The sequence below is a fragment of the Rutilus rutilus genome (genome assembly GCF_951802725.1).
Source record: "Rutilus rutilus genome assembly, chromosome: 6".
Classification (NCBI taxonomy): Eukaryota; Metazoa; Chordata; class Actinopteri; order Cypriniformes; family Leuciscidae; genus Rutilus; species Rutilus rutilus.
This window is the reverse complement of record NC_140214.1, coordinates 4,826,097-4,851,906: the sequence shown is the minus strand read 5'-3', so window position 1 is coordinate 4,851,906 and position 25,810 is coordinate 4,826,097. Positions and strand designations below refer to the sequence as shown.

Genomic DNA, 25,810 nt, shown 5'->3' with positions numbered 1-25,810 from the left:
GAAATTTCAGATGGCACTTAGAGGCTTTTGCATCTGAACTCTTCACTTGTATTTTTATTAACTTACGTTCACAAAGAAACTACTGTAACAAATGTATTTCTCATTGTTAGTTAAAGCATTAACTTACGCTAACAAATGGGACCTGATATTGATTAACTACATGTGCTTACTATGGGGTGGTGGTAGGATTAAGGGTTGGTTCAGGGTTAGTTGCATGTAATTATAGCACATTTATAGTTATTACTATAGTAAATACATGTAACGTGTGTTACCTTATTATTGTGTATCAAATATTTTTGACATTCTGCATTTAAATCGCAAATGGCACATTAGCAAGGTAACTCATGCTAATGTGATGTTAATGCAGTCTAATGTGTCAACACGCCATTGTTTATCATCTGGCATATTGATCCACCAAAGTGCTGGTGACCTTCTAACCTTACAATCTGACCTCTGTTTGCTGACGGAGAAGGTGTTAATGAGGTTTGGCGACGTGTATTGATCGGATCGTTTCTTTTTGTGGGTGGTTAACTAGAAGAAGCCCCTGTTTATATGCATTTAATTGCACTCAATCTCTTTATTTCACCTAAAACATATATTTTCATAATAACTGCTTTGCAGACATGCTGCATTTTGCAGAATGCGTGTAAAACAGCACGAGGCACCATGTGAAATGAAATGCCTCAGCAAGAACAAAGACAATGCAACTCTCCAGTGGGCTTTAACAACAAGTCAGTCGAGCTTATGTGATGTTCACCAGCTGAGCTGAGCTGCAACAACCATTGCAATCCGATGCAACTCATCCATCCATCTGCACGTGCACACGCTCGTCACTTTTTGAGATTTTCCTCACAGCTTCTTTATATACTCGCTTCCATCCGTCCTTCCGTCATTGAGAGGTGAGTGTTTTGCAAATGTTTTGGGGGTTTGTTTGTTTCGGAACTGTTTTTATGAGTTAAAACTGCCGTTTTAGATGAACAATTTGCACACGCTCCTCAGTGACTATCCATCGGGCTCGCGCGCTGCATAGTTAACGTTAGCCAGCAAGCAATCCGGCTAACAAAACGCAGCTTAAATTTGTTGGTTTTTACTTTTGTGTTCCAAATGAATGCAGAATTCCATCTCTATATTCAATATACTCTAGTATTCGTGTATATAATCACACTTGCCGACAAAGAAAGTGAAAATAATGTCGTTTGGCGAAGTTTAGAGGTGTTAGCCAGCATGCTAACATTAGTTGTAATCTATATTGACAGTTTTTGTATAATTTCAGTTTAAAATACGTAAATATCTTCCTATTGTGTGTTGAGTTAAATGGGAACAGTACGAAAGTGGGTGTGTACTGTGTACAGTTGGTGCATGTTTTTGTTTTGACAGGATTCTTTGAGTTGTGTGAGTGTGAAACTTTCTCTTTGAGTAATACTGAATTATATGTTTTCATGTATAAGAAATCATCGCCGTTATGTTTAATCTATGACCCAAGTACAAATGCATTGGCGTATAACCTGATCTACAGTAAATCAGGTTATACAGACTTCTCGCCTGTTCCACAGTTTATGATATGATGTGTATATTTAAAGGAACAGCTCATCCAAACCTTTTATTTACCCTAATGTGTATCCGTATTTACTCACCCTCAAGCCATCCTAGTTGTATATGACTTTATTTCAACCAAAGAGTTATATAAAAAAAAATACCAAGATAATGGGAGTGTATGGTACCATTTTTTAAGCCTAAAAAAGCGCATCCATCTATCATAAAAGTAATCTCTTTATGAACTTTTTGAAGCATCAAAGTGGTAGTTGTGTAGCTGTCAATGGAGGCACGGAAAGCTCTCAGATTTCATTGAAGATTGAACAAAAGTCTTACGGGTTTGGAACGATAGGAGAGTACTTTTTTTTTTTTTGTGAACCCTTTAAGACCCCCTTAACCAGGGAGGATCAAATGAGCTCACTGAAGTTTGTCCAAAGTCCTTATTAGAGCAAGTCAGCTCATTTGATCCTCCCTGATGAAGAAAAAAAAACTTAGAGTAAAAAAAAAAAAAAATCTGTCATTAATTACTTACTCTCCTGTCGTTCCAAACCCGTAAGGCTTTTATTCTTGAAAGAACAACTTGAGGATGAGTAAATGATGACATAATTTTCATTTTTGCGTGAACTATCCCTTTAAAATGTCTTTTCCACTGGGGGCAGGTCTAGGGGTGGAAGATCCACATCTTTTTAGTTTTTCTCTTTGTTAATATGTCATGACTGTGCTTCTGCTTTCCAGATCAATTTAATGCTACCGAATAGAAGTCGGATGTTCTAAAGGATCGATGCATTGGGGAAACTGAGGTGAGCTTTTGCACAATATCATATCCTATGTGCCGTTTATTGACACACTGTGAGTAATAAGTAACTTATTGGTTAGGTGTTTCAAGATTTATGGATGGTGTTCCACGGAAGAACTAGGATAAAGGGATTTTTAGAGGCATAACAGCTCATTTATACATATACATTTGGATCTGTTTCCTTCTCGCGTTGGTCGTAGACCCATGGCAAAGTGGTTTAGAGATCACCTGAGTTTTGGCAGCAGGAAAGGACCGCCGCAGCCCCCGAAACCAGACTACACCGAAAGCGAGATCCTACGGGCCTACAGGGCTCAGAAAGAGCTGGACTTTGAGGACCCCTACGAACCCCCCGAGAACCGCGTGGTGAACGGCTCGGGGTCTTTGGAAGTGTTTCCCGCATTTGGCACAGTGCTGTCCAACGGCGTGGAGGTGAAGATTGTCTCTCCCAAACACAGACTGATAAAAGTGGAATCTCAGGAATTCGGGCGTAGCAAAGTACCGCTGAACATCGTGACCTTTGAGGAACCGCAGGCCCCTGTAAGTTCTTGTTTTCTTAATATACAGAGAGCTTAAATGGGTCTTACTGGACTGTTATCAGAGTGTTTTGAAAGATATCCTGGGTTCATATGTGGAAAAATGTCTGGGATTAGACAAACACCTCTTCAGAAAGTATAACAATGTAGTTTAGTAGTATGCTATGTTTTTTAAGCACTTCATCCTTCTAATGTGTACTTGAATATCATCATAATGTCAAGTAAACTTGAGTTTGTTTATGTGAAAGTGATTTATTGGTGGTGTTATATGGCCTGTAAAGAGCCTCCAGTCAACTTCTGTCATCATGAATAGATCATTATATCACGGATCAGGTGGTTATTATGAGCGTGGCAGAGATTGATTGCATTGATGTGTGATTCTTTTAGAGTAGATTTGATTGGTGCACGCGTGAACGAGTTTTGCGGATGTCGTAACAAACCAACCCAGACGCACGATTCTGCCGTGTTTCCAGAGCTTGTCCGGGTGACGATTGTCTTGTCGGAGATGAAGGGTGGGGGAATAGGGAATCCATTTCATTAACCCAAATACATTTAATCCCAATGCCTGCGGGTTATAGACTATCACACACCACCATTCTTGTTTCAATCGTCTTGTATTTCTTTAGGGAAACAAAAGAGCACAATGCTCTTTTCTGTACAGTGTAAGCATAATGTGATCGGTGGCTGTCAATCATTAGAAAGGACAAAAAGCACTATATAAAGAAGTCCTTTTGGCTCGTGCGCTGTATTTCAGGTCATTTTAACTATTATTTATATACTATTACATTGTTTATTAAAATGAATTCATTTTAAATGTCTTTTATTGTTCTATTTTTTCAGGTTTTGTCTTAATTTGTTTAATTGTTAGTTGTTTTGTTATTTGCTTTTGTCATTTTTATAAATTGTTTACATTTCTTTTTTTACTTTTTAATGGTTTTCTTTAAAATTTTCATCTAATATTACAATTTTCTTTTAACTTCACATCATTTTTAGGGGTGTGTTCACACTTCGGTTCGGTTCTCTTGGTCCATTTAATCCGAACCAAAAAAGAAAATTATACATTTAGTCCTGATTCGTTGAGTATTCACACTGCAATTTTTAAGACAGAACCTAAAGATAAAAAAAAAAAAAAACTGCTTTTATGATATTTTGCGACGGAACTTGTCAAACATCCTAAACAATGCTGTGTTTTGGGCTAAATATGATGAAGCTGAGAACTCGTGAAGAGCTTATAAATGTGTAAAGGAGTCAAAACAGCGTCAGGAATCCCTCTTTCACACAAAAAAGCTGTGAGGAGACGCGGTTCTGAAGCCTGAACTGAACTGTGATGAGCAACATCACGATTATGACGAGAAAAAAACAGGTTGAAGCATAAGCACTCTGTCATCTTATGAAACATGTCCTGTTTTCATTTCGTTTACATGTCTTTGGTCCGTGTCGCATTCGGTCACGGTCCGCTTGTTTGGTGCTCACCAGGGTTCAGATGGTAATGTTTATTCAAATGAACAGAGCAATCGCACCAGAGTTTGTTTTAATCGAAATCTTAAAGGTTTAGTTAACAATGAATGAAGTCATGTGATAATTTTGTTTGAGAGACTAATAATCTTCCCCTCCAGCATAGCTCTCAAACTTCATTCAGGCATGTGCACATCAAACATCTTGCCTGAAGATATGCGGAAATAGGAGAATTTACAAGATCTTGATTAAAAAATGTATGCACCTCTTGATGGAAGTAACATCACAACATGTATTTCCATCAAGAGGTGCATCAATTTTTGGTCCAGATCATGTATTGTCAATGCATGAGTCCAGCACTCTGTAAAGTCTCCTCCAGCACATCCCAGAGACGTCACTGAATTTAAGCTCTGGACTCAGAGGATTAATTCATGTGTGAAAATGATTCTTCATGCTCCTCGCAACCATTCTTTCACAGTTTGATCCTGATGAATCTTAACATTATCATCCTGGAATATGGCCATGATGTGTCTTCCTACATGGGTGTTTAAGAAATGAAAAGCTACACACTCCATTAATTAGGGTTAGAAGAACTGTTGCCAAACATATAACATGCTAGAAACACAATAATCACTGCAATAATGATCCACTCGTAGACTCTAAAATCTCTTAATGCCTGTTTAAATCTTTGTTTTTGCTGGGCAGTGTAGAAAACAAGTCGAATGGACTGCTTTTATGGCAACTGTTGGAGTCTGAGAGCTCCAGTCCCCATCCACTTTCATTTTATGGAAAAGAGCATCATGAACATCCTGCTAAACGGTTTCCTCTTTGGCCAATCTTATTTTGTAAAACAATAAATGTATGTATTTGTGAATTATATTTGGCAAATGCCTTAGTTTTGAGACTATTTATCTCCATATTCAGAATACTTTTGCTATATAATATGAAGTAGGGCTGGCCGATGTAGGTCAAAATACAGTATCTTGAGATTATTTAGCCTTTTGATGATATTTGATGTGTATTTTTGCTCTAAAATACCTTGAAAGGTATAAAAATACAGTTTTATTTTAGTATAGTTATTACAGTTACTGTTTTTTTTATTTTAGTACATCAAGTAAAAGTAAATGAAAATGAGAAATGTTGCTTTGGCAACTAAAGTTTTCTTACATTTATTTCACTTAAAGGGATACTTCACCGCTTTGTATCGGTAGAAACCCGGTAGTATTTTCGAGTGACCGTGCTTCCCTCCCTCATGTCCCCCTGAGACGAGAGATTTCTGTATTGTGTGTCTGGAGAAAAACCTCAGATGACGCAGCAGGAAATTTAGTGTCATCAGAGGCTCTTTTATCCAGAGGCGAGAGACTCCAGCCAGTAGGAGGAGCTCGTTCCGCATGTCTTCAACCCGCCCATAGGGGGATCTCACGATAAAACGCCGTCTTTTCAGTTTCCAGTCGACTAGTAGCCTAGTTGTATCATTTCTTCCGATACTGCCCTCTGTAACCGGTAGGCGTGGCTTAGGAGTGTCCTCGTAGGGCAGCGAAGCAAGTGCATTCTGGGAGTTGTAGTCTTTCATCCACATGAGCCAAAAATACATTTTCTAGCTTTTCTCAGTCTAGAAGGCACCAACTTCTAAAATAATTTCACATTTCTACTACATAAATGACCCAATTTAAATACACGTTCATCTTTCCAGCGGTGAAATATCCCTTTAAGTAACAAAAATGGTTTTAGGTTTAGTTGACTAATAACCCTGGTGGATGAAAATGCTTGATGATAAAATCTTCATGAGCATCTACATGATCTGCGTAAAGCACTGCAGTTGTCCTCGTTTCTGATTCTCGATCACTCAACCCTCGTTCCCTGTTCTTTTCCCCAGGTGGTTCCCTCAGCTCCTGTGGTCGGGGAGACGGATTACTCGGACCCGTTTGACGCCAGGCCAGACCCGCGGCCCAGACCCGGCTGGGAGCAGAACGCTGTAGAAGCCTCCAGCAGTTACATGGAGCCGTTTGAGGCCCAGCGGTTCATAAGCGGTACAGTAGTTCCCTGCTGGATCTCTCATCGTTTAAGAGATGTGATAAAATGCCAAAGAGCGCTTTTATTCAGCCATTGATATTCCAGTCTGTTTAATTTGTGGTCTGGTCTGTGGTATGTGTCCTTTTTGCATGTTCTTCAAAGCTTGACAATTCCAGTCCTTATACACTCTCATAATACACAACGAACGCCATATCGTCGAGTCATCTGGTGCTAATGACTGTGTTTGATGTTGTTCAGAGCTCCAGCACAGCTCAGATGGGGGCAGGAGCAGCCCACAGCTCTACGACAGTCCGTATGAGGACAGGTTTCGGCCCCGGGAGGCCCCCGCAGAGGACGAGAGAGAGAGCCATCTGCCCCAGGACGACGAGAGGCCCGCCGATGAGTACGACCAGCCCTGGGAGTGGAAGAAGGAGAACATCTCCAAAGCCTTCGCTGGTGAGATGTAGCACTGGGCTCTGTTCCACAACAGTGCATTTTCATACTTTGGACAATGTGGTTTTCTACTCTACAAGCAGGGTCCAAAATTATCAGTCGCCAAGAAAAATTTTCAGTCGCCAAGTTGCAAATGCGAGTATATGAAACAGAGTCGGTCGGTAACAGTTCGCACAGTTTTCTGCCAAAATAAAACCTCTGTGGTTTAGCATTTGAAAGCAAATAAATTGAGATGTCCATAAATATTATTATTTTAATTTACTGTTGTTCTATAAAATAACATTATTATTAATAAATATTCAGTTTATTATTGCGTGATTTGTGTAATTTAAAAATAATTAATACACATAAAATATTAAATACAAATATTATTATAAATAATAATAAACACTCAATTTTATTGTTGCATTGATTGTTTGCTTGATAGTATTATTGCAGTAGTAATATTTCTTTATTGATTTGTGTAGTTTAAAAATAAATAAATAATAATTAGGATTATAATAATTGAATAATAATAAAATAATAAATAAACCATATTATTATTATTATTATTATTGCAGTAGTAATATTTCTTTATTGATTTGTGTAGTTTTGTGTACATAACTGAATAATAATACATGTATTCATTAATTATAGACTATTAAATAATTTAAAAACTATTTTTATTATTACTTGTTTATTTCCCAAATCCTTCTGGCCTAATTATTAGTTTTAGTAGTAGCTGTATGAATGCAAATACTGTTTTGTGGCCAATTTAAAAAAATCTATATTTTTGGCCAGGCCATTGGCACGTTGGTTTTGAACCGTGATTTAACGCATCAATGGATTAATCGGTAAGCACAGATTACAATCTTTTATCTTGCACGTGAGGAAGGAAGATTTCTATTCTGTTGGATTTTGTTGTGAGGAGAGGGATGTGGGGCACACGATAGATGGAGACCTGAAGAGAGGAGCAGTCGTGCAGAAAGATCAGCGTCACACACACACACACACACACACACACACACACTCAGATCGTCATTTCACCACTTCTGATCAGATTGCCGCTCATGGATTGCTCACGCTCTGTCACACAAACATGACAAGAGCTTCTCATAATGGCAGAGAGGGACCAGGAATCCTCCACTGCTGCTCTACGGTAACTCACAGCAGGAACAGCTGTGCTGACAAAGAGTAAATAGAGTTGTTTGCAAGATTCACTATTATCACTCTTATTATTAATGCTTATTCTATACTCAGTTAGTGATTTGACTCTCACGGCAAGTATTAACGTTAATGCATCTGTAACTCGTCTTGCATTGTTTGTACTATGGACACGACTTAAGCTTATATCTGATACTCTATAAAATAGAATAAACGTGAATTTTGTACATGCAAAAAAGTAGGGGAGTTGTGCTTTATTGTCATAAAAAGATGTTTACTGTATAATTTAATGCATTCATTTTTATGATTACAACTCAGTAATGATGCTGAAAATTCAGCTTTGCATCACAGGAATAAATTACATTTTATAATATACCGGTATTAAAATAGAAAACACTTATTTTAAATTGCAATAATATGAATGGTTTTGATCATCAGAAAGAGGACCGTAAAGCTGACCTGTAGTGTGTTTGTAATGTTTGTTTTGTAGTGACGTTTGAAGCGGGAGACTGGGATCAGTGTACTCTGCCCTGTGACGATTCCCTGAGGAAAGCCGGAGTGTCCAGAATCAGTCCAGCGTCCAGCAGAGCCACCAGCCTGAGCAAGAGCAGCAACTCCCACTGCATCCTGGGTGAGAGGGTGGACCCCACACTGGCCCTGGAGAAACAGGTGTAGGTATTCACATCTGCAAATCTGAGATCGATCTATCTATCGTTCTATCTATCTATATGTCTATCTGTCTGTCTGTCTATTTATATCTATCTTTCTATCTATTTGTCTATCTATCTATCTATCTACAGTACCAGTCAAAAGTTTAAAAACGTTACTATTTTTAATGTTTTTGAAAGAAGTCTCTTATGCTCATCAAGCCTGCAGTTAAAAAAAAAAAACAAAAAAAAAAAAACAGTAATATTATGAAATATTATTACAATTTAAAATAATGGTTCTCTTTTTTAATATACTTTAAAATGTAATTTATTTTTGTGATGCAAAGCTGAATTTTCATCAGCAAGTACTCCAGTCTTTGGTGTCTTATGATCCTTCAGAAATCATTCTAATATGCTGATTTATGATCAATGTTGGAAACAGTTGTGCTGCTTAATATTTTTTTATAACCTGAGATACTTTTTTCAGGATTATTTGATGAATAAAAAGTTAAAAAGAACTGTATTTATTTAGAATAGAAATCTTTTTTAACAATATACACTACCGTTCAAAAGTTTGGGAACAATAACTATATATTTTTTAAGAAATTAGTACTTTAATTCAACAAGGATGCGTTAAATTGATAAAAGGTGATGGTAACGATTTATATTGTTAGAAATGTTTTTATTTTGAATAAATGCTGTTTTTATGAATAAATGCTCTTAACGTTTTACTCATCAATGAATCCTGAAAAAAGTATTCCAAAAAAATATATTAAACAGCACAACTGTTTCCATCATTGATAATAACTGAGTATCAAATCATCATATTAGAATGATTTCTGAAGGATCATAAGACACCAAAGACTGTTTTTTTTTTTTTTTTTTTTTTTTAACTGCAGGCTTGATGAGCATAAGAGACTTCTTTCAAAAACATTAAAAATAGTAATGTTTCCAAACTTTTGACTGGTACTGTATCTATCTATCTATCTATCTATCTATCTTATCTATCTATATTATCTGTCTATCTGTCTGTCTGTCTGTCTATCTATTCTTTCTGTCTGTCGTTCTATCTCCATCCATTACATTTGTTTTATTTTTTATGTCTTAATTATTTAGCTTAATTATGTGTGTGTATTCTAATTTGGTCAAATAAATTGTATTCAATCTCTCTGCATTTTCAAATAACAGAAGTTATGAGTATCGTGAAATGTTCCAGGTATTTGTATCTTCTGCTGAATATATTGTATCATGAAAACCCTAGTAGTGACCCATCTGTGTGTGTGCGTGTGTGTGTGTGTGTGTGTGTGTGTGTGTGTGTGTGTGTGTGTTAGGTGGTACCATGGTGCATTGACACGCTCAGAAGCCGAATCTCTGCTCACGCTCTGTAAGGAGTGCAGTTATCTGGTGAGGAAAAGCCAGACCATCCGAAACGACTATTCGCTCTCTCTCAGGTAAACTCACTGCAAGAGCCCAACAAACTGATTCAGTGACATCATTTCAGTTAAAGTTTACTCATTTCTTCTGAAGTACACAGTTTTTATATCCTTTTCTGCTGCAAATCAAATGACTGCTGTTTCTCTCTTTTAGTGTGGTATAATAGTCCATTAAAATGTCCACTGTTTTGTACTGTCTGTTGTGATTGTTTTCAGAGGTATAATAACTGAAGTGCGTGTCCCATATTCGCTTTTGTTTCATGAAACAGTTGGAGTCATTTGTCTCTATAAATAGCTCAAATTGTTCCTGCTAAACTAGGTTCGTGTTTCTGCGTCTGCGTCTTTGCCAAATGTTTATGTGGTTATTAAGGCCAGAGTCTTTAGTGTTTCTGTGTACACAAAACACATGACCACCATTAATATTTACAGGTTTATGAAAATCCACATAAACAATCTAAATGAAAGATTTGATGACGATTTTCTGATTTATATTTTTTGACAATGTAATCCAAGATGTTCATTGAAGGAAGGCCCAGACTCAACTAGAAACCAGAATATCTGAGGCTGGTTTTGTTTGGACTTAGGCCAGTAAGCAACCACCTAGCAACCAGCCTGAACACCTTAGCAACCACATAGCAGCCATCTGGGTTTTTTTTTTTTTTTTCTCATGCTTTGTTCTTCTGTAACTACCTTGATATTTTCCTGCTGGAGGGAAGTTACATCTGATTATTCTGGTTGAATGTGTAATTTATTCAGGTTTGAGGTGTTTTGTGTGTGTGTGAATGTGTTAAGCATGCTATTAATAATGTAGTGTCCATTAAAAAGCATGGCTGTGGGTATAGGTGTGAGCAGAATTACCAAAATCTTACATCATGGTGTGCATCTTTTATGTAAGATTTTTTTTTTATGCAACATTTTTAAGTTTTTTAAATGATATAAATCACCATATTGTTTTTTTATGTTTTTGTTTTTTGCTGAAAAAAACAACAACTTTATTTTAAGGTGACATAGTTACACGTTACCACATGTCCTTACTATAGTAATAACAGTAAATTATGCATAATTACAAGTACCTAACCCTAACCGTAACTCTATAGTAAGTACATGTGGTTAATTAGCTAATATTACTCAGTACTTATTTGAGGAAGTACAATGTAACTGTCACCTTAAAATAAAGTGTAAACAAAAAATTTAAAAACCTTTTTATGAATGATCCCGTGAATTTAATACTTTACAAATGAAATTTGCTTCATCTCATTTAATTATTTTCCCTTTTTTGCAATGCATATCTCCACATTTCTTTACTGCTTTCACTTCAGGGTTATTTTAGTATTATTTATATACTTTTATAGTTTTTTGTTAATATTTTGATTAGCGTTTATTTCATCTTAAGTTTGAGTCATTTTATGTGCTTTTTTTTTTTTTGTATTTCTTTGTAACTTAAATTTTATTCAAGTTTTATTTTGAATAATAGTATTTCACTTAGTTGCCAAGGCAGGCAAACTTCTAATATTTACATTGGATTTTATTTCAGCGTTATTCCATCTAATTAAAATGATTTTCAATAGTTTTAGGTCACACTCGCAACAACACTATTTCACTTGTACATGACGTTCAGCATAGCACTGTGAAAACAGTATAGCGCAATCTCTACCAGCTGACACACTTCTATCCTTGCATTGCATGCCATGGAAAAGTAACATGCAAACTCAATGGCTTTGTCTCTCTGTCTCGGCCTCTCTGCAGGAGCTGTCACGGGTTCATGCACATGAAGTTCTCGCAGTCTCGTGATGGGAAGTTCATCCTGGGAGAGAACAGTCCTCCGTTCGACTCCATCCCTGAAGTCATTCATTACTACACCACAAACAAACTGCCCATCCGCGGAGCCGAACACCTGTCTCTGCTCTTCCCGGTGCTGGTGCAGACGCTCTGAGGCCACACACACTCATCACACGCTCACACACACACACACACACACACACTCAGGGCTTAACTCAGACGACTACTTTAGTGCTTCATTTTCAATCACACATTGAAGGCTCGAGCAGATCTTTGAGAGTTTGATTTGTGTTCGGAGTTGCGCGTTTGATTTTCTTTTTTCCGGAGCGTGATCGAAACCAACCCTGGTGCGAACGAAAACACAGTGGGCCTGTAATGACACTGTATTGATGTGCGACGCGCATATGAAGAATATTCTCGCTGGACTTTAATGCTTCTTTGCATCACCGTGGGAACTGCAATATTTGTTTTCTGCTCCAAACTCTTCAAATAATAGATTTAAGATTTGAGGATAAAATGTAAACTGACCAAAGTATTTATAAAGATTTACAATGCTAAAAAAAAAACTTAAAAAAGCAATGATGTACACTACAAATCTCATCCTCTGTAGAGTTCCTTGTTTTCAAAAGTGAAATAATTCACCCAAAATGACGATTCTGTCATCATTTGCTCATCCTCGTGTCGTTCCAAAGGAGATATTTTGAATGCTTTTTAAGCTGCTCTTTTCCATGCAATGAAATTGAATGATGACCGTGGCTGTTAAGCACTAAAAAGGGCAAAATCATCATAAATATAGTCCATATGACTTGTGCACAATATTCCAAGTCTTTTGAAGCCGTACAGTAGCTTTGTATGTGGAAAACAGCACCATTTTTAGTTGTTATTCATAACTATTTCAGTATGTCGCAGCTCTTAATTCACATTTGTGTTTCCTCATACCCAAACTTAAGGCAGAGGGAAAGATTCAAATAACAACTTAAAATTTGCACTGTTGATAAAAAGTCAAAATTGACATATTTGGTCATAATTATGAGATAAAAAGTTGAAAGGATGACAAAGTCTAAATGAAAAGTCCGTTTTTTTGGCAATTATGCCTTATCTCATGTAAATTTAGACTTTTTATGTCATAGTTATTAACACCACAATTTTAGGTATGTACATTTTTCATACTATGTTGCAGCTCTCAATTCTCATTTGTATTTCTGTGTTAATAAAACTAGGGCAGAGGGAAAGATACAAATAACTTCCATTTTGGTCCGTTGATAAAGTTCAAATTGACACAAAATCATGATAAGATAAGTTGAAAGTATGACAAAAGGTTGCAGTTGAGCCACAATTAACATTTGAAAAAATTATGACGTAATAAAAAGTTGAAACTTTTAAATCTTAGCTTCAAAAGTGATATGGACTACATTTATGGTACTTTTTGTCTTTTTTAGAGCTTAACTGCGATGGTCACAATCCACTTTCATTAGTTAGTTTCACTCTTTCATTGTTCGTTGTACATTTACTGCTATTCTACTAAATTTCTCCCTTTACTGTTCCATGATATAAAATCATAGCTGGTTTGGAGCGACATGAGTGAATAATGACCAAATTTTAATTTTGAGTGACTGTAGGTGAAAATCAGGGCTTCTCTTTAGGAACAGGAACAGGAAAGCGGTCCTTGACTTCCTTTTGTCAGTAACTAGAAGCGATGAATCATGGTTTAAAGCTAAGGGAAGTGAGGATACGACACTGGAATGTTCCGAATGTGACTTTCACTCGTCCGGATGGCCATCTGCGCGGAGATTTGTTCTGCTCCCGGAATCCCAGGCGACAGAGGATGATGAAAACAGGAAGTGATGTCCTCAGACCATCTAATGCTGCACTTTTATTGGCTTCAGTGCTCCGGTCTTGTAGTATGACGGGAAGCAGTCTTCATTACTGTGGCATTTTCGCTTCACTTAAGGCTGCTGTCACAATGCGACCCATCATGATCCCGCTCGGTGCCGTCGGGTCGTTTCCGAAGGACTTCTTAGCAATACTTAAAGCTTCATGAGTGACCTTACATGGACTGTTATCTAGGTTAACGTGATGTTTGAAATACTAAAACAAATTTACGTCCCCCAGAATCGTAAACCACAACTGTTGAATTTTCCTCTGAAGAAACACGATCTCCCACTCTATAGTGTATGTTATGATAAACTGCTTTCATATTTACGTGATTTGGGATTGATTTACTTGCACGTGACACACACTACTGCATTTTGACTTGCTATAGAGATCCACACGGTAGATATTGTTTTGTTATGATGACTGTAATTTTAGTGAGTTTATGGGGTTTTTCTATTTGCTGTTTTCCAGCTTTTCTTTGGAATAAAATAGGAGGTTTTTTTTTTCTTAAAAAAAAAAAGGAAGTGTGTTGAATTATTATCCCATTGTACGGTTGTATCCAGACTGGATGTGACATTACTGGGCTGAATGGAGAAGCAGAAGGCAGCGAAAGGGGTCCTGCCTGATAAAGCGTTCATGCAACACTGTAAAAAATAGGTCAGGTCCTCCTCCATGTGACCGAGCTTATACACACTCTGTTGTTGACTCTGAGCCTCTAACGCTTCTGGGTATGTGTGTGTTATGAGACTGAGGCTCAACATGACTGATTTATGCTGTCAAGACTGAAATGACATTGAAATGTTTCTCATATCTGAAGATGATAAGAACCAGATATGTGACTGTTTTAAAGCGCCATCTATTAGTTTGCTTACGCCTTTGTCTTTAGCATCTCTAGACCAACAAATGGTGGTTTGCTTCAAAACTCTAAGCCATGCAGATGCTTGGTTAAGTGTATATATGTAATATGTGACTCTGGACCACAAAACCAGTCACATGGGTACATTTTTTTAAATTGAGATCGATGTATACATCACATGAAAGCTGAATAAATGAGCTTTCCATTGATATATGGTTTGTTAGGATAGGACAATATCTGGCCGAGATACAACTATTGAACATCTGGAATCTGAGGGTGCAAAAAAATCGAAACATTGAGAAAATCTCCTTTAAAGTTGTTCATTAATGTTCGCGCCTTTGCTGCATTCACTCACAAAAATAAATGTTTTATATATTTACGGTAGGAAATTTACAAAATATCTTCATGGAACATGATCTTTACTTAATATCCTAATGATTTTTGGCATAAAAGAATAAACGATCATTTTGACCCGTACAATATATTGTTGGCTATTGCCACAGATACAGGTTTTGTGATCCAGGGTCACAAATGTGGTGTTTAAACCACATATCTTGATGTATTTAAAAACCGATGTAAGCAGCAAATACAATGAGTAGGATAACGTTGGCAAATTATCAGTAATAAGTAATGGGGAATGAAAGTCAAGAAAAATCGTGCTTTGGAAAATTAGAATTGTCATAAAAATTCAAAATTATGAAATACTAAGATAAGTCGAAATTATGACAAGAAGTTGAAACTGATATAAAAAGGCATAATTATGGCAGAATCAAAACTATGACAGTAATAATTATGACATTATTGCAAGTCGAAATGAATGGTCAAAATTGACAAATAATAAGATAAAATAATTGAGATAAGAATCAATTAACAATCAAAATTATGAGTCAAAATTTGACAGTAATAAAAGTTTAAATTATAAGATGAAGGCATTTTTGTCAGTGACTGCATAATAATGATTTAGTATCTCATAGTTTTGACTTTTTTTCATAAATATAACGTTTTGTTATAATTATGATCTACCAAAGCATTTTTTTTCTTTACAAGATAAGTCGAAATTTAGACAAGTCAAAGACGAGATAAACAGTCATGATTATGACACTACTAATATGGCACAAAACTAAGACCGTAATAATTATGGCACAAGTTGAAATTGTGAGATACTAAATCATAATTGAGCTAAAAATCAATTGACATTCATAAAAAAAATGAACTATGAGATCAATTGAAGTCAATTTTTGTCAGTGACTTTGCATAATTAAAACTTAGTATCAGTTTTTGTCATGAATATAACATTTGGTCAAAATTATGATCTAGCAAATCATTTTTTCTTAATTGTGAGAAAAGTTTAAATTATGACAAGTCAAAAATGTGTCATAATTGTGACAAATCAAAACTAAGACAGTAATAATAATGACATTACTGCAAAAGTTGAACTTAATGGTCAAAATTGACACTAGTAATAAGTAAAAAATTATGAGATAATCATAATCATAAAAAAGAGATAAAAAAAAAAAATCATGACAAATGCAAAACTATGATGTACTAATAAAATGTATGTCATAAATATGAGGTCAATGGCTTGAGTCACAGTTAGGACATTTTATGTCGTAATTATGATTTACCAAATCATAATGTGGCAGAAAGAGCTTCTGAGATGATGGCAACATGCAGGTGTGATTTACTTCCAGATAGACTCGCTGTCATTGACTTGTTCTCTCAGTTTCTCTCAGTTCTCCTTGCGTCTCGTGACCATAGAAACATTCTGCCATGCTGTCCTGAGGAATCCAGTGCCAACATTGTCCCGAGTGAGTCACTGTAAAGAACCCGTCCTGCATCCTTGCATTGTGTTCTTGTGTTATTGTGTTATTGTGTTATTGTCGGTATGCTGAGAATGTCTTGCTGCATCACTGTCCGCTTGACAAGATGAAATAGAGTCGTTATGTTTATTGTAATCCTGTTTACATTTGGGTAGTTGACGTGCTGCACTCGATCTAAACTATTTTAAGCAGAATTGTGTTATTTATTATCATTATTAATTATCATTAAACAACAATTATAAACTAGTGAAGGCAAAAGGTGATTAAAATTGAGAAAAATAAAAGGCATGAAATTCATATAACTTTTGTCCTAAAATGTCGATGGATGTGTTACACTTGTTTTTGTTCAGTTTTTTCGTGTAAATTGGGGGTTGATATTGAGTTGGTTATTTATAATGTTGTTTGTAATATTTGTTTTCTGATTAATATGCCTTGTGCTGTAACTGTTCATTCGTGTGTGTGTGTGTGTGTGTGTAGATGTACTGTTTGCTGAAGCTGGAACATTTCATCAGTGTCGGGTCAAAGAAAATTCCTGGACAACCACCAGGAAACCACCTTGATCACCACGGCAACAGCTGATCCTTTCGGCCTGATCCGGCAAGACCAGAAAAGGGCAACCGAAGGGTGTGGACCAAGCGGCAACCTCCCCGTCTCTCTCTTGAAACCAACACGGAAGTGAGCTAAACTGCAATTCATTGACTGGCCGCTTGGCCTGGCTGCAGAAGTGAGTCAAATCTGTATCTCCCTCATGTTAAAATTACCAACTTTACAGCAGAAAAAAATATGTTTATAGCCTGGATCTCTATGTGGCTTTGGTCTATACAGCTAATTTTGCCCTTCATAACAACTGTGAGGGGGGTGAATTATTTTATAACTCGTCCGTTTAGTTGATTAATATTTAAATTTAAGGGTGTGGCCAGTGGCCACTTGAGTGACAGATGGATTGCCGCTGTCAGTGCTAGCCGTTTGTCTGCTGTTACTAGCCGTCACTTCACCTCAGCAAATGTTGCTGCTGAACTTGCCATCTCTGCAGTGTTTGTGCTTTTTTTCGGGATTATTTCATACAATTTAATACTTGGGTACAAAGCCCACGTCTTTGGATTCCGTCGTTATCGTTCGAGAGAACAACCAGCGCTGTATTTCAGTTGTTTTCCTCCGTGAACCTGCACTAATGGATGTCTGACAATAGGCTTGTTGCATAAATAGAACGTTCGATATTTCCGGGTTGTCACGGTAGGCCGCACGACTTCCGGTTACTCCTGTCAGAGCGAGTCTGACAGCGAGCAGCTGCTTGTCAGAGCGAGAACGTTAACGTCAACTTTAGTAAAACGAGGAAGATGGAATTTTACACACGATGCTTGCAGGACCTGCCAAGGATAACCGTAAACGATGTACATAGGATTATACAATCCTCAACATCAGCCCCAAAGAGCAAGCGGGAGAAGGGGTTTAAAATGTATATTTCCAGCTACATTGACAATTACGAAGGTAAGTTAATTTACTATGCTTTGTATTAGTCTAGCCTATGAGCTATCTTGCTAACCGGTAACGTTAAACATTGAATGAGCCTGACGAATATTATCTTGTTTTAAGTGTTTTGATCATAACATGACATTATTCTTAACTCAGTGTCAAACAAAGAGCCAGAGACAGGGAGAGTGAGTGTCCGCGCTACCTGCCATAGGTCACTGAGGAAGAATGAGAAACCTCACGACCTCAGAGTAGGATCAAAGATAGTTCAGTTGTTCCAGCCAGTTCTGCTCCAACCATGTCCTGGGGATTTTGTGTCGCTAGGATAGGTTCTGTATCAGTAAATTCAGCAGAAAGTAGCACTCAAATATCTAACCTAGCCCACATGAAAACCCCAGGAACTGGTTGTGACGGCTGTTATATATTATAATTTAAGTTTGTGTGTTAAGTTGTAAGTTAGTTGAAGTTTAAGTTATCTGTATGTTCAGTATTCATGTAACGTTTTTGACTTGTAATAGCCTACTAACATCTCACATATGTAATACTAACATAATGTTTAAAAAAACAGAACTAAAAACGACTATTTTTGGTCATTTGTTAACTAATATGACTAATATGATATGGTTAAGCCTACCATGACTAACAATCTGAAATGTTGATTTTTTTTTCCATTTCCTGTGCCTGTACTATATTTAAGATGGTAATGGTTATCTGTAATATGATTAGTTTGTAAAATTGTCTCTCTTTTTTTTTAAAGATTACACTTGAGCACTCATTCCCGGTGCAACTGTTTGAGGCTGTGTGTTCATGTGTGGCTGGTAAGGCACTGTGCAATCACAATGTTGCACTGCTCTATCAGACAGCACACTACTCACAGCTTCAGATCAGTGCTGTACCCCCTGTCCTTAGTTGCACTGAAACTGAGCAACGCTGGCACAAGCCAAGGTCTATGGTAAGTCTGAGACCACACTGTTTCATAGTGTAGTCAGTCAGCTGAATTGGTACACGTGCAAAGCTTGCTTTCATTAAAGACCATTACTATCAACAGGGTGTGAAGCCAGGCCGGGTCAGAGACATGGTCGTGTTGTCAGCCAAACCCAAGCAAAAGACGGTTGGAAATGGTGTAAGGTAATAATGTTTTATCTTATTTCTATAATTTAGATAAAACATGATTAAAATATGAAAATAAAATAACATTTGAAACATATATCATGTTCCATTTCAATTTGCCTATATGGTGGGAAGAGGGAGTGTTGATGCTGTTAACACTTTTAGCTCTTTATTGGTTTGTGTGTGCATATGTTGTATGTATGTATATGTTGTGTATCCAAGACAAATTTCCTGAAAAAGGACAATAAAGTATACTAACTACTAACTAACTATGTACACAGGAGCACACTTTACAAAGCACTGAGGGGAGAACTGCCAGATGTGGACATGCTCAAAGTGGCTGAGGTGTATAGTGATTTCCCTGCGACCTTGGCGCCACTCATCACCACCATGGCCATTAGTTCTGATGTTCCATTAGTCCAGTCAGCACTAGGGGAAGTGCAGGAGGGAAGTGCCATCGCCTCTCAGCACCCAGTAGCACCCACCAGGACCATCCAGTTGCACTCAGATGCACCTCCACCTCCACTTCTGCCGTTGGCTGATTACAGGTTGGAGCCTACAACCTGTCAATTTGTTTGCAGTGAACAACAACAGCTTCATCTGGTGTCCCTGCAGACAAGTATTGAAATGGCCAGACAGGTGGAGGCTTCCACACGGGACCAGAGCTTGTCTGCAGAGTGGCATCAGGTTCGTCGACCACGGCTAACGTCCTCACACTTTAGAGAACTGTGCCATGTTCGAGGTGAGAGTACAGCACAGCAGCTCGCTCAGAGGATTTTGAAGGGCACTGTTCAAACTGCTGCCATGAAGAGGGGCCTGGTACTTGAACCTGTTGCCATTGAGGAGTACTGCAGGGTCAAGAACACAAACTATTGGCCCTGTGGGTTTATCATCCACCCCGATGCCCCCTGGTTAGGGTCTTCTCCTGACGGGGTTGTATTTGACCCAACCGAAAACCCTCCCTATGGTTTGGTTGAGATTAAATGCCCAAATTGCAAGAGCTATGTTGATTGCAAGTACTTGAAGTTGCATGGCAACACAATGCAATTAAAACGGCAGCACAGCTACTACTGGCAGGTCCAAGGCCAGCTTCTAATAAGTGGAATGGAGTGGTGTGATTTTGTGGTGTTTGCAGAGGATGACATGGTCATCCAAAGAATCTACAAAGATGCAGAGGTTGCACAAATCATTAGGGAGAAGGGGGATCACTTCTTTTTTTATTTTTACATGGCTGTGTGTTTGAAATAGATACTGTTACTATTTACTGTTACTCTTAGAATAATTTACAGTAAATCAGTTCTAGTTTTGTATGTAAATCTATTAAATTTAATCAGTTCAGGTTTTATAAATTTGTAAAAATAAATCAGTTTTGTATAGATGTGTAAAATTTATGCCCATTTTTTTTGGAAAATACAGTTTAAAAACAAAACAATTTAACCACTAGATGGCTATTGTCACATTCACCATCTGTATTCTCAGCACTATACTTCCCAGTATCCTCCGTCATCATCATCGTTGTTATAACCGCCTTCACCTGTGTTTCACTCATCATCATCACCGTCACCTGTTGTCTTTGTCATTATCTCTGTGTATTTAAGCTCCCCCTGTTTCTCTGTTCACTGGCCGGTTATTGTTTGTGTTCATACACACAGTTTTGGTTGTTGGATTGTTTGCCTGTTGGAATATTAAACCTTGGTTATTTTTGTACTTCGAGTTCGCCTTCTTCATCTACCCCGAGACGTTACAGCTATAGGGCTCCATTATGCTATTTGCTATTTGACTACCTGAAAGATATCTTTTCACAAGTTGGATTCAGTTTGAGTCATATCTTAATATTTATGAAATCACAATTATAACAAAAATAAAGAAATTGTCAAAGTTTAGCATTTTTTGTACAAAAAAAAAGTCTCTCAATAATATTACATTATGATTAGAATCAAACCTGAACAAAATGTTACAATGAGAAATGTTGGAGTCTTAAGATGTTATAATTTATTCCAATCATCTATTACTAACTGTAACAGAACAGAAATGAACAATTATATTACATATATTACATATTGGATAAAAATACATGACCATCAAAATGGAATGAATAGCAATAACAAATGAGCAAGTGTGTGTGAGTGCATATAAAAAGATATGTATAGATTTTTAAAAATGAACAATTAATAACATCACTACATTTGTGGATGTTTGTAAACATACAACATATACAGTAGCAGTTCAAGTTTTGTATAGATTCGTAAAAATGAACAATAAAACTTGAACAAAGAAATTGGAACTGATTGTAAACTGATTCATAAAAATTCTAGACCATTCATTTCTGTGTTGCCCATGCCTTAACCAGTGGTCCATTTTGGTAATTCACCAAGAGACAAGCGACGGTGAACAACTGGTCAATGCTCCCACACACTGACAGAGGTATTTCTTTATCAAACAGTTTGTTCTCTTTTACTCGCCTGATGCACCTCTCAACATGCACTCTCACACGGGCAATAGACTGTGTCTGCTGGACATCCTCTTTGGCCATCTGTTTGTTTCTTGCAAGGAAAGCAGGTCGGTAAACCTTTCCAGGAAAGAGATTGTCCACAAGAAAGCCTTTGTCAACCATAATGGCCATCTCTGGTGTGAGGAGTTTTGCTATTCCTGACTGCTTAAAAATTTCCCGGTCACTCATGGAACCTGCATACAAAGATGACACAAAGGTGATGGGACCATGAGGTGCAATGCCAATCATGGCCTTGAAAGTGGTGTGTGACTTGTATTGGGAGTAGACTTCGCTGTGCAAAAGAAGAGAAGAGGGAGTTTGGCAAAAGATTTCTGTGCAGTCAAGCACCACTTGTGTGTCTGGGAACAAAGCAAACTCAGGTGGTAGATGAGCCTTTACTTCCTCTGGTGGTATCCACAGGCGGATGGAACCCAGTAGATAATAGAGGAAGTGTGTCCACGATGTAATTATTCTGCTTGCTGTGGTGGTATGGATGTCGAATCGTTTGGCTAGGTCCCTCAAAGGCAGGCCCACAGAAAGGTGCATCAAGAAAAGCAGTAACTCATCTATCGGTGCTAGTTTCTGTTAAAAAACAAAAAACACATAACACACTAGAAATAACTTGTACTGTAGTATTATTGTATGTTGCCCTAACAAATCAGCTGAAAACACCCTTGATTAATACTGGAGCCTTTGACAGTCAAGATATGTCAAGTAAACTGTAACAAATATTAAAGGTACTATAAGCGATCTCGGGTTGGCGTTTGTTTTTGCTGCAGTTTGTGGAGGCTGGGCTGTCTGCAGAGACTGTGTTTTTTTACAGTGTGTTCAGGGGACAGGCAGCTAGCGGATAGTGAGGAAATGTTTGCGGTATGTGAAAAAAATGTTTTGGCCTAAAAAACGTGTGAGATCGCTTATAGCACCTTTAAGACTAACAACATAACTTACTGATGGTCTCAGAAGGCTAGGTTCTTTGGAGGCATCATGGACACTGGTGATCCGTACCATTTTAGTTGTTGCAGCAGGCTCCACCAATTGCCAAAAGGCCTGGAAATGCTTGTATGATGTAAATCTGCAATGAAATTATAATCACTTTAGAACTTTATGTTCATAATAATACAACAGGATGACTGACATGTTATTGACTTCTGGCTTTTGTTGACAGAACTATGCTACGTGTATGGAGCTGTATGTGAGGCTTGGGCTAGTGTTGCTTTAAACAAGGGGGACTAAGAGCAATTTGCGCCCCTGGAGACAGCCTTCACAACCCGGCAAGGGTGGGTAGTAACGGAACTACACTGAAAAAAATGATTTAAGCTACATTTAAGCAAATGCATTAAGTTGAACTAAAATAAGTTCAACTTAATACATTTGTTTAAATGTAGCTAAAATCAATTGTGTGCAACCACTTACCATACATTTTTTTAGTAAATTCAATTAATCATTTTTTCAGTCTACTTGTAACGCACATGAGTAAAAAAGTAGTTTTTCAAGGAACGTGTACTCTCATATTCCTGCTGTTTTAAACCGTAACTATTTTACACTTTCCAGCACATCATAAAAATATTTGTAAAAATGGAACAACATACTTTTTCAAATTTTACTTAAGTTTCTCAAAAAGGAAATTTTACTTTTACTCGAGTACATTTTTAAGGGAGTAATTGTACTTTAACTTGAGTATAGATTTTCAGTACTATAACCCCCACTGCAACCCAGACACACAGAGTTAGGCTACTACATACAATTGCATAATTGCATGGACCAACCTTGTGTAAAAACGAATATCCTCATCGGATCCTTGGAGGTGTTGGAGTCCAAACCGAGACAGTAGTTCCAGTGATTGGACTTCTTGTTGTAGCTCCTCTACCTTCCTCCTCAGGGCTTCGTTTTCATCTGCCAGCTGATGTGTGACAAGTGCAGTAGTGGGGGTGACACAGTAGGCGTGATCAGGATGTACTACTTCCTTTTCTGTGACCACCTCGTTGTCAGACTCCATCGGTAGGTCAGGGGAAGGAGGCCTTGGCCGACGTTGCCAGACATTAAGCCGAGGTGCCGGTACGCTGAACTCATTCCAGGCAAACAAACAAGGGACACTGCCTTTCTTCAGTCGTTTCTCCCCCCCAGTCGTCGTTACAAAATCCTCAAAAAGGAAATGACAACTGCAGACACGAGTGCATTCAGTTGGAGTGAAGCTATCCCTGCGGATCTTGACTAGCCACTTTGATCTCACCTCAAGATCCACAGGGAAGCGATGAAAACTAATCGTTCCATTGTATTTCGACGAATTTCCACACATCGGCACACAACAGTGTAAAGACGATCGTCTGGATTGACGCTGAAATTTAATTCGTTTTTCTTTTACTCTTAAGAAACTCATAATTGCTGTCTAACTAAACTATCGCGCTCTCTCTGACTCTCTCTCGCTCTGACAGGGGATAACATCGACGTAACCGGAAGTCGTGCGGCCTACCGTGACAACCCGGAAATATCGAACGTTCTATTTATGCAACGAGCCTATTTCGTTGCTTTGGGGGGTTTTCAAATTTAAAACGTCAATAAATACTCGTTCGTTCTGCTCTCACGGGACAGATGGATTATAATATGCATGCTTATGTACCGTCAGATGAAATCATGCAGGCGTCGGCGCTTTCTCCGTCCATGCAATAAATGCACATGAATGAGCGCGGATTTTCTAGCGCATTTACTTGCACTTCAAAGGCGATATATCTATGGTTTACCCCTTTGAGAGACGGCCAAAATCCGAATTTAAAATGGACTGAATAAGCTCTCTACGAACTTGAGCAATGCCGCGCTGACGGACCATGAAAGAGTGACGGACATGTATGCACATAAATCACTGTCACACACAAACACTCTCGAAGTAATACACAGTCTCACTTGTAGCCATGTCTTTTAACTATTATAATATTTCGAAGGGCAAAAATAGGAACGTTTAATTGGCTTTACATCATCAGCTAACTCGATCACGTCGAGCTAGGTGATTTCAGATAGCCAGGCTCCTCAGCTCCACTCACGCCCCGCCTGTTTGCCTATTTTCTGTTATCCGGGAGTGACGCAAGGCCAAGATGGCGACGGCCGGCTCCGCCCACTTTAGGCTTCAAAAATGCTCTTCAGAAACCTACGGGTGACGTCACGGACACTACGTCCATATTTTTTTACAGTCTATGGTGTGGACAAGTTAGGCTTTCTGCAGCATTACTACCATATCAATGAAGGTAATCATGATGAAAATAATTCAGGACTCTTTGGTGAACAGAAAGCTCAAAAGAACAGCATTTAATTGAAAAATAGAAATATTTTTGTAACCTGATAAATGTATTTACTGTCGCTTGTGGTAAGTTGAATTATTATTACAAAAATGTCATCTTACTCCAAACATTTGAATGTAAGTGTATCACAGTTTTAATAAAGAATATGAAGCAGCGCAACTGTTTTCAACATTCATAATAATCAGAAATGTTGATATTGAGCAGCAAATCATCATATTAGGATGATTTCTGAAGGATCATGTGACACTGAAGACTGGAGTAATGATGCTGAAAATTCAGATTTGATCACAGGAATACATTACACTTTACTATATATTCACATATAAAACAGCTGTTTTAAATTAAAATAATATTTCATAATATAACTATTTTTGATCAAATATATGCAGCCTTGGTGAGCATAAGAGAAACACAGAAAGAAAGAAAAATCTTAATTATTCAAAACTGTTTTCTGTCAGTGTAAGTGCTGTAATTAGGGGTGACCAAAATTATCGTGATTATCAATATTATCACGGTTTTGTCAAAACGAGATGAAAGTGTTCAAAAATAACTGATGCTCACAATAAAAAGTTTAATATTTGAAAATCAACAAACAACAAATGAAACAAGCAGCTCTGTGCACTTTTTTTAAGCAAGATTATATTCTGTGGCATTTCCTTCCAATGACCGTCGTCAATAGCAACGCATTATAACACAGCGCACAGATCGCAACGCGGACGCGCTCTCTCGTTTCATTCAAATACAACTTGCCGTCTTGCGTCTCCGTTTTTGGACGATTGTTTTTTACGCTGTACAAAATGGATTTATAAACAGGTAAGATTTAAAACATTAATCTCAATTCAATATGTCCCCGTAATTATGTGGTAAAAAATAAAAATAATTCGGTGTAATAAGTGTACAATGATATACATTATTATCCCTTAAATGTCACTCTTAATAGTCTTGTTTGAACTTGATCGTTTGTCTTTGGCTCAAAGCCACTTGCTGCGAACTTTTCTTCGCGGAAGCTTCACGTTTATTTCAAGTGAGAGAGGTAAAATATTTCAACTCAAAACAACATTTTGAGGTCAAAGTTAACTTGCGTTAGCTATAAACAGTGGGTGATGGTCACAC

At 37.6% G+C, this 25,810-nt stretch overlaps 3 protein-coding genes and 1 long non-coding RNA gene across 6 annotated transcripts; 3 read left to right on the top strand and 1 right to left on the bottom strand.

The window, feature by feature from the left end:
* The first annotated feature begins 263 nt into the window (after positions 1-263).
* Positions 264-14,169, top strand: shda (Src homology 2 domain containing transforming protein D, a). 2 transcript variants are annotated; one of them, XM_084411426.1, is made up of 8 exons: positions 264-899; positions 2,269-2,333; positions 2,530-2,866; positions 6,194-6,347; positions 6,589-6,786; positions 8,417-8,597; positions 9,905-10,024; positions 11,753-14,169. In XM_084411426.1, exons 3-8 carry the CDS (start codon positions 2,534-2,536, stop codon positions 11,937-11,939), a joined length of 1,173 nt encoding a protein of 390 aa, XP_084267552.1. In that variant the 5' UTR covers positions 264-899; positions 2,269-2,333; positions 2,530-2,533; the 3' UTR covers positions 11,940-14,169. The 2 variants fall into 2 exon arrangements, with proteins under 2 accessions (XP_084267552.1, XP_084267553.1); XM_084411427.1 differs by having other exon boundaries at positions 770-899; positions 2,410-2,866.
* A 1,328-nt stretch (positions 14,170-15,497) lies between these two features.
* LOC311292004 lies at positions 15,498-24,854 on the top strand. Its single transcript, XR_014627650.1, has 3 exons — positions 15,498-16,324; positions 16,814-16,960; positions 24,590-24,854. It is a non-coding gene; the product is annotated as an uncharacterized lncRNA (long non-coding RNA).
* LOC311292002 (uncharacterized protein) lies at positions 17,592-20,622 on the top strand. Its single transcript, XM_084411425.1, has 4 exons — positions 17,592-17,824; positions 18,564-18,758; positions 18,855-18,934; positions 19,198-20,622. Exons 1-4 carry the CDS (start codon positions 17,726-17,728, stop codon positions 20,162-20,164), a joined length of 1,341 nt encoding a protein of 446 aa, XP_084267551.1. The 5' UTR covers positions 17,592-17,725; the 3' UTR covers positions 20,165-20,622.
* Positions 20,888-24,601, bottom strand: LOC311292000 (uncharacterized protein). Of its 2 annotated transcripts, none has more exons than XM_084411423.1 (3): positions 23,174-23,839; positions 22,356-22,479; positions 20,888-21,989 (listed from the first exon to the last, which is right to left on the bottom strand). In XM_084411423.1, exons 1-3 carry the CDS (start codon positions 23,782-23,784, stop codon positions 21,237-21,239), a joined length of 1,488 nt encoding a protein of 495 aa, XP_084267549.1. In that variant the 5' UTR covers positions 23,785-23,839; the 3' UTR covers positions 20,888-21,236. The 2 variants fall into 2 exon arrangements, with proteins under 2 accessions (XP_084267549.1, XP_084267548.1); XM_084411422.1 differs by having other exon boundaries at positions 21,183-21,989; positions 22,413-22,479; positions 23,174-24,601.
* Positions 24,855-25,810: the final 956 nt, after the last annotated feature.

Excerpts from the sequence above, each read along its gene's own strand:
- LOC311292002 (XM_084411425.1), top strand. The coding sequence starts at position 17,726 with ATGTACATAGGATTATACAATCCTCAACATCAGCCCCAAAGAGCAAGC. Across the intron at positions 17,825-18,563 it reads CTACATTGACAATTACGAAG|ATTACACTTGAGCACTCATT; the intron begins GTAAGTTAATTT and ends TTTTTTTTAAAG. Across the intron at positions 18,759-18,854 it reads GGCACAAGCCAAGGTCTATG|GGTGTGAAGCCAGGCCGGGT; the intron begins GTAAGTCTGAGA and ends TACTATCAACAG.
- LOC311292000 (XM_084411423.1), bottom strand. The coding sequence starts at position 23,784 with ATGAGTTTCTTAAGAGTAAAAGAAAAACGAATTAAATTTCAGCGTCAA. Across the intron at positions 22,480-23,173 it reads GATATTCGTTTTTACACAAG|ATTTACATCATACAAGCATT; the intron begins GTTGGTCCATGC and ends ATTTCATTGCAG. Across the intron at positions 21,990-22,355 it reads CTAGCCTTCTGAGACCATCA|AAACTAGCACCGATAGATGA; the intron begins GTAAGTTATGTT and ends GTTTTTTAACAG.
- shda (XM_084411426.1), top strand. The coding sequence starts at position 2,534 with ATGGCAAAGTGGTTTAGAGATCACCTGAGTTTTGGCAGCAGGAAAGGA. Across the intron at positions 2,867-6,193 it reads TTGAGGAACCGCAGGCCCCT|GTGGTTCCCTCAGCTCCTGT; the intron begins GTAAGTTCTTGT and ends TCTTTTCCCCAG. Across the intron at positions 6,348-6,588 it reads GGCCCAGCGGTTCATAAGCG|AGCTCCAGCACAGCTCAGAT; the intron begins GTACAGTAGTTC and ends GATGTTGTTCAG.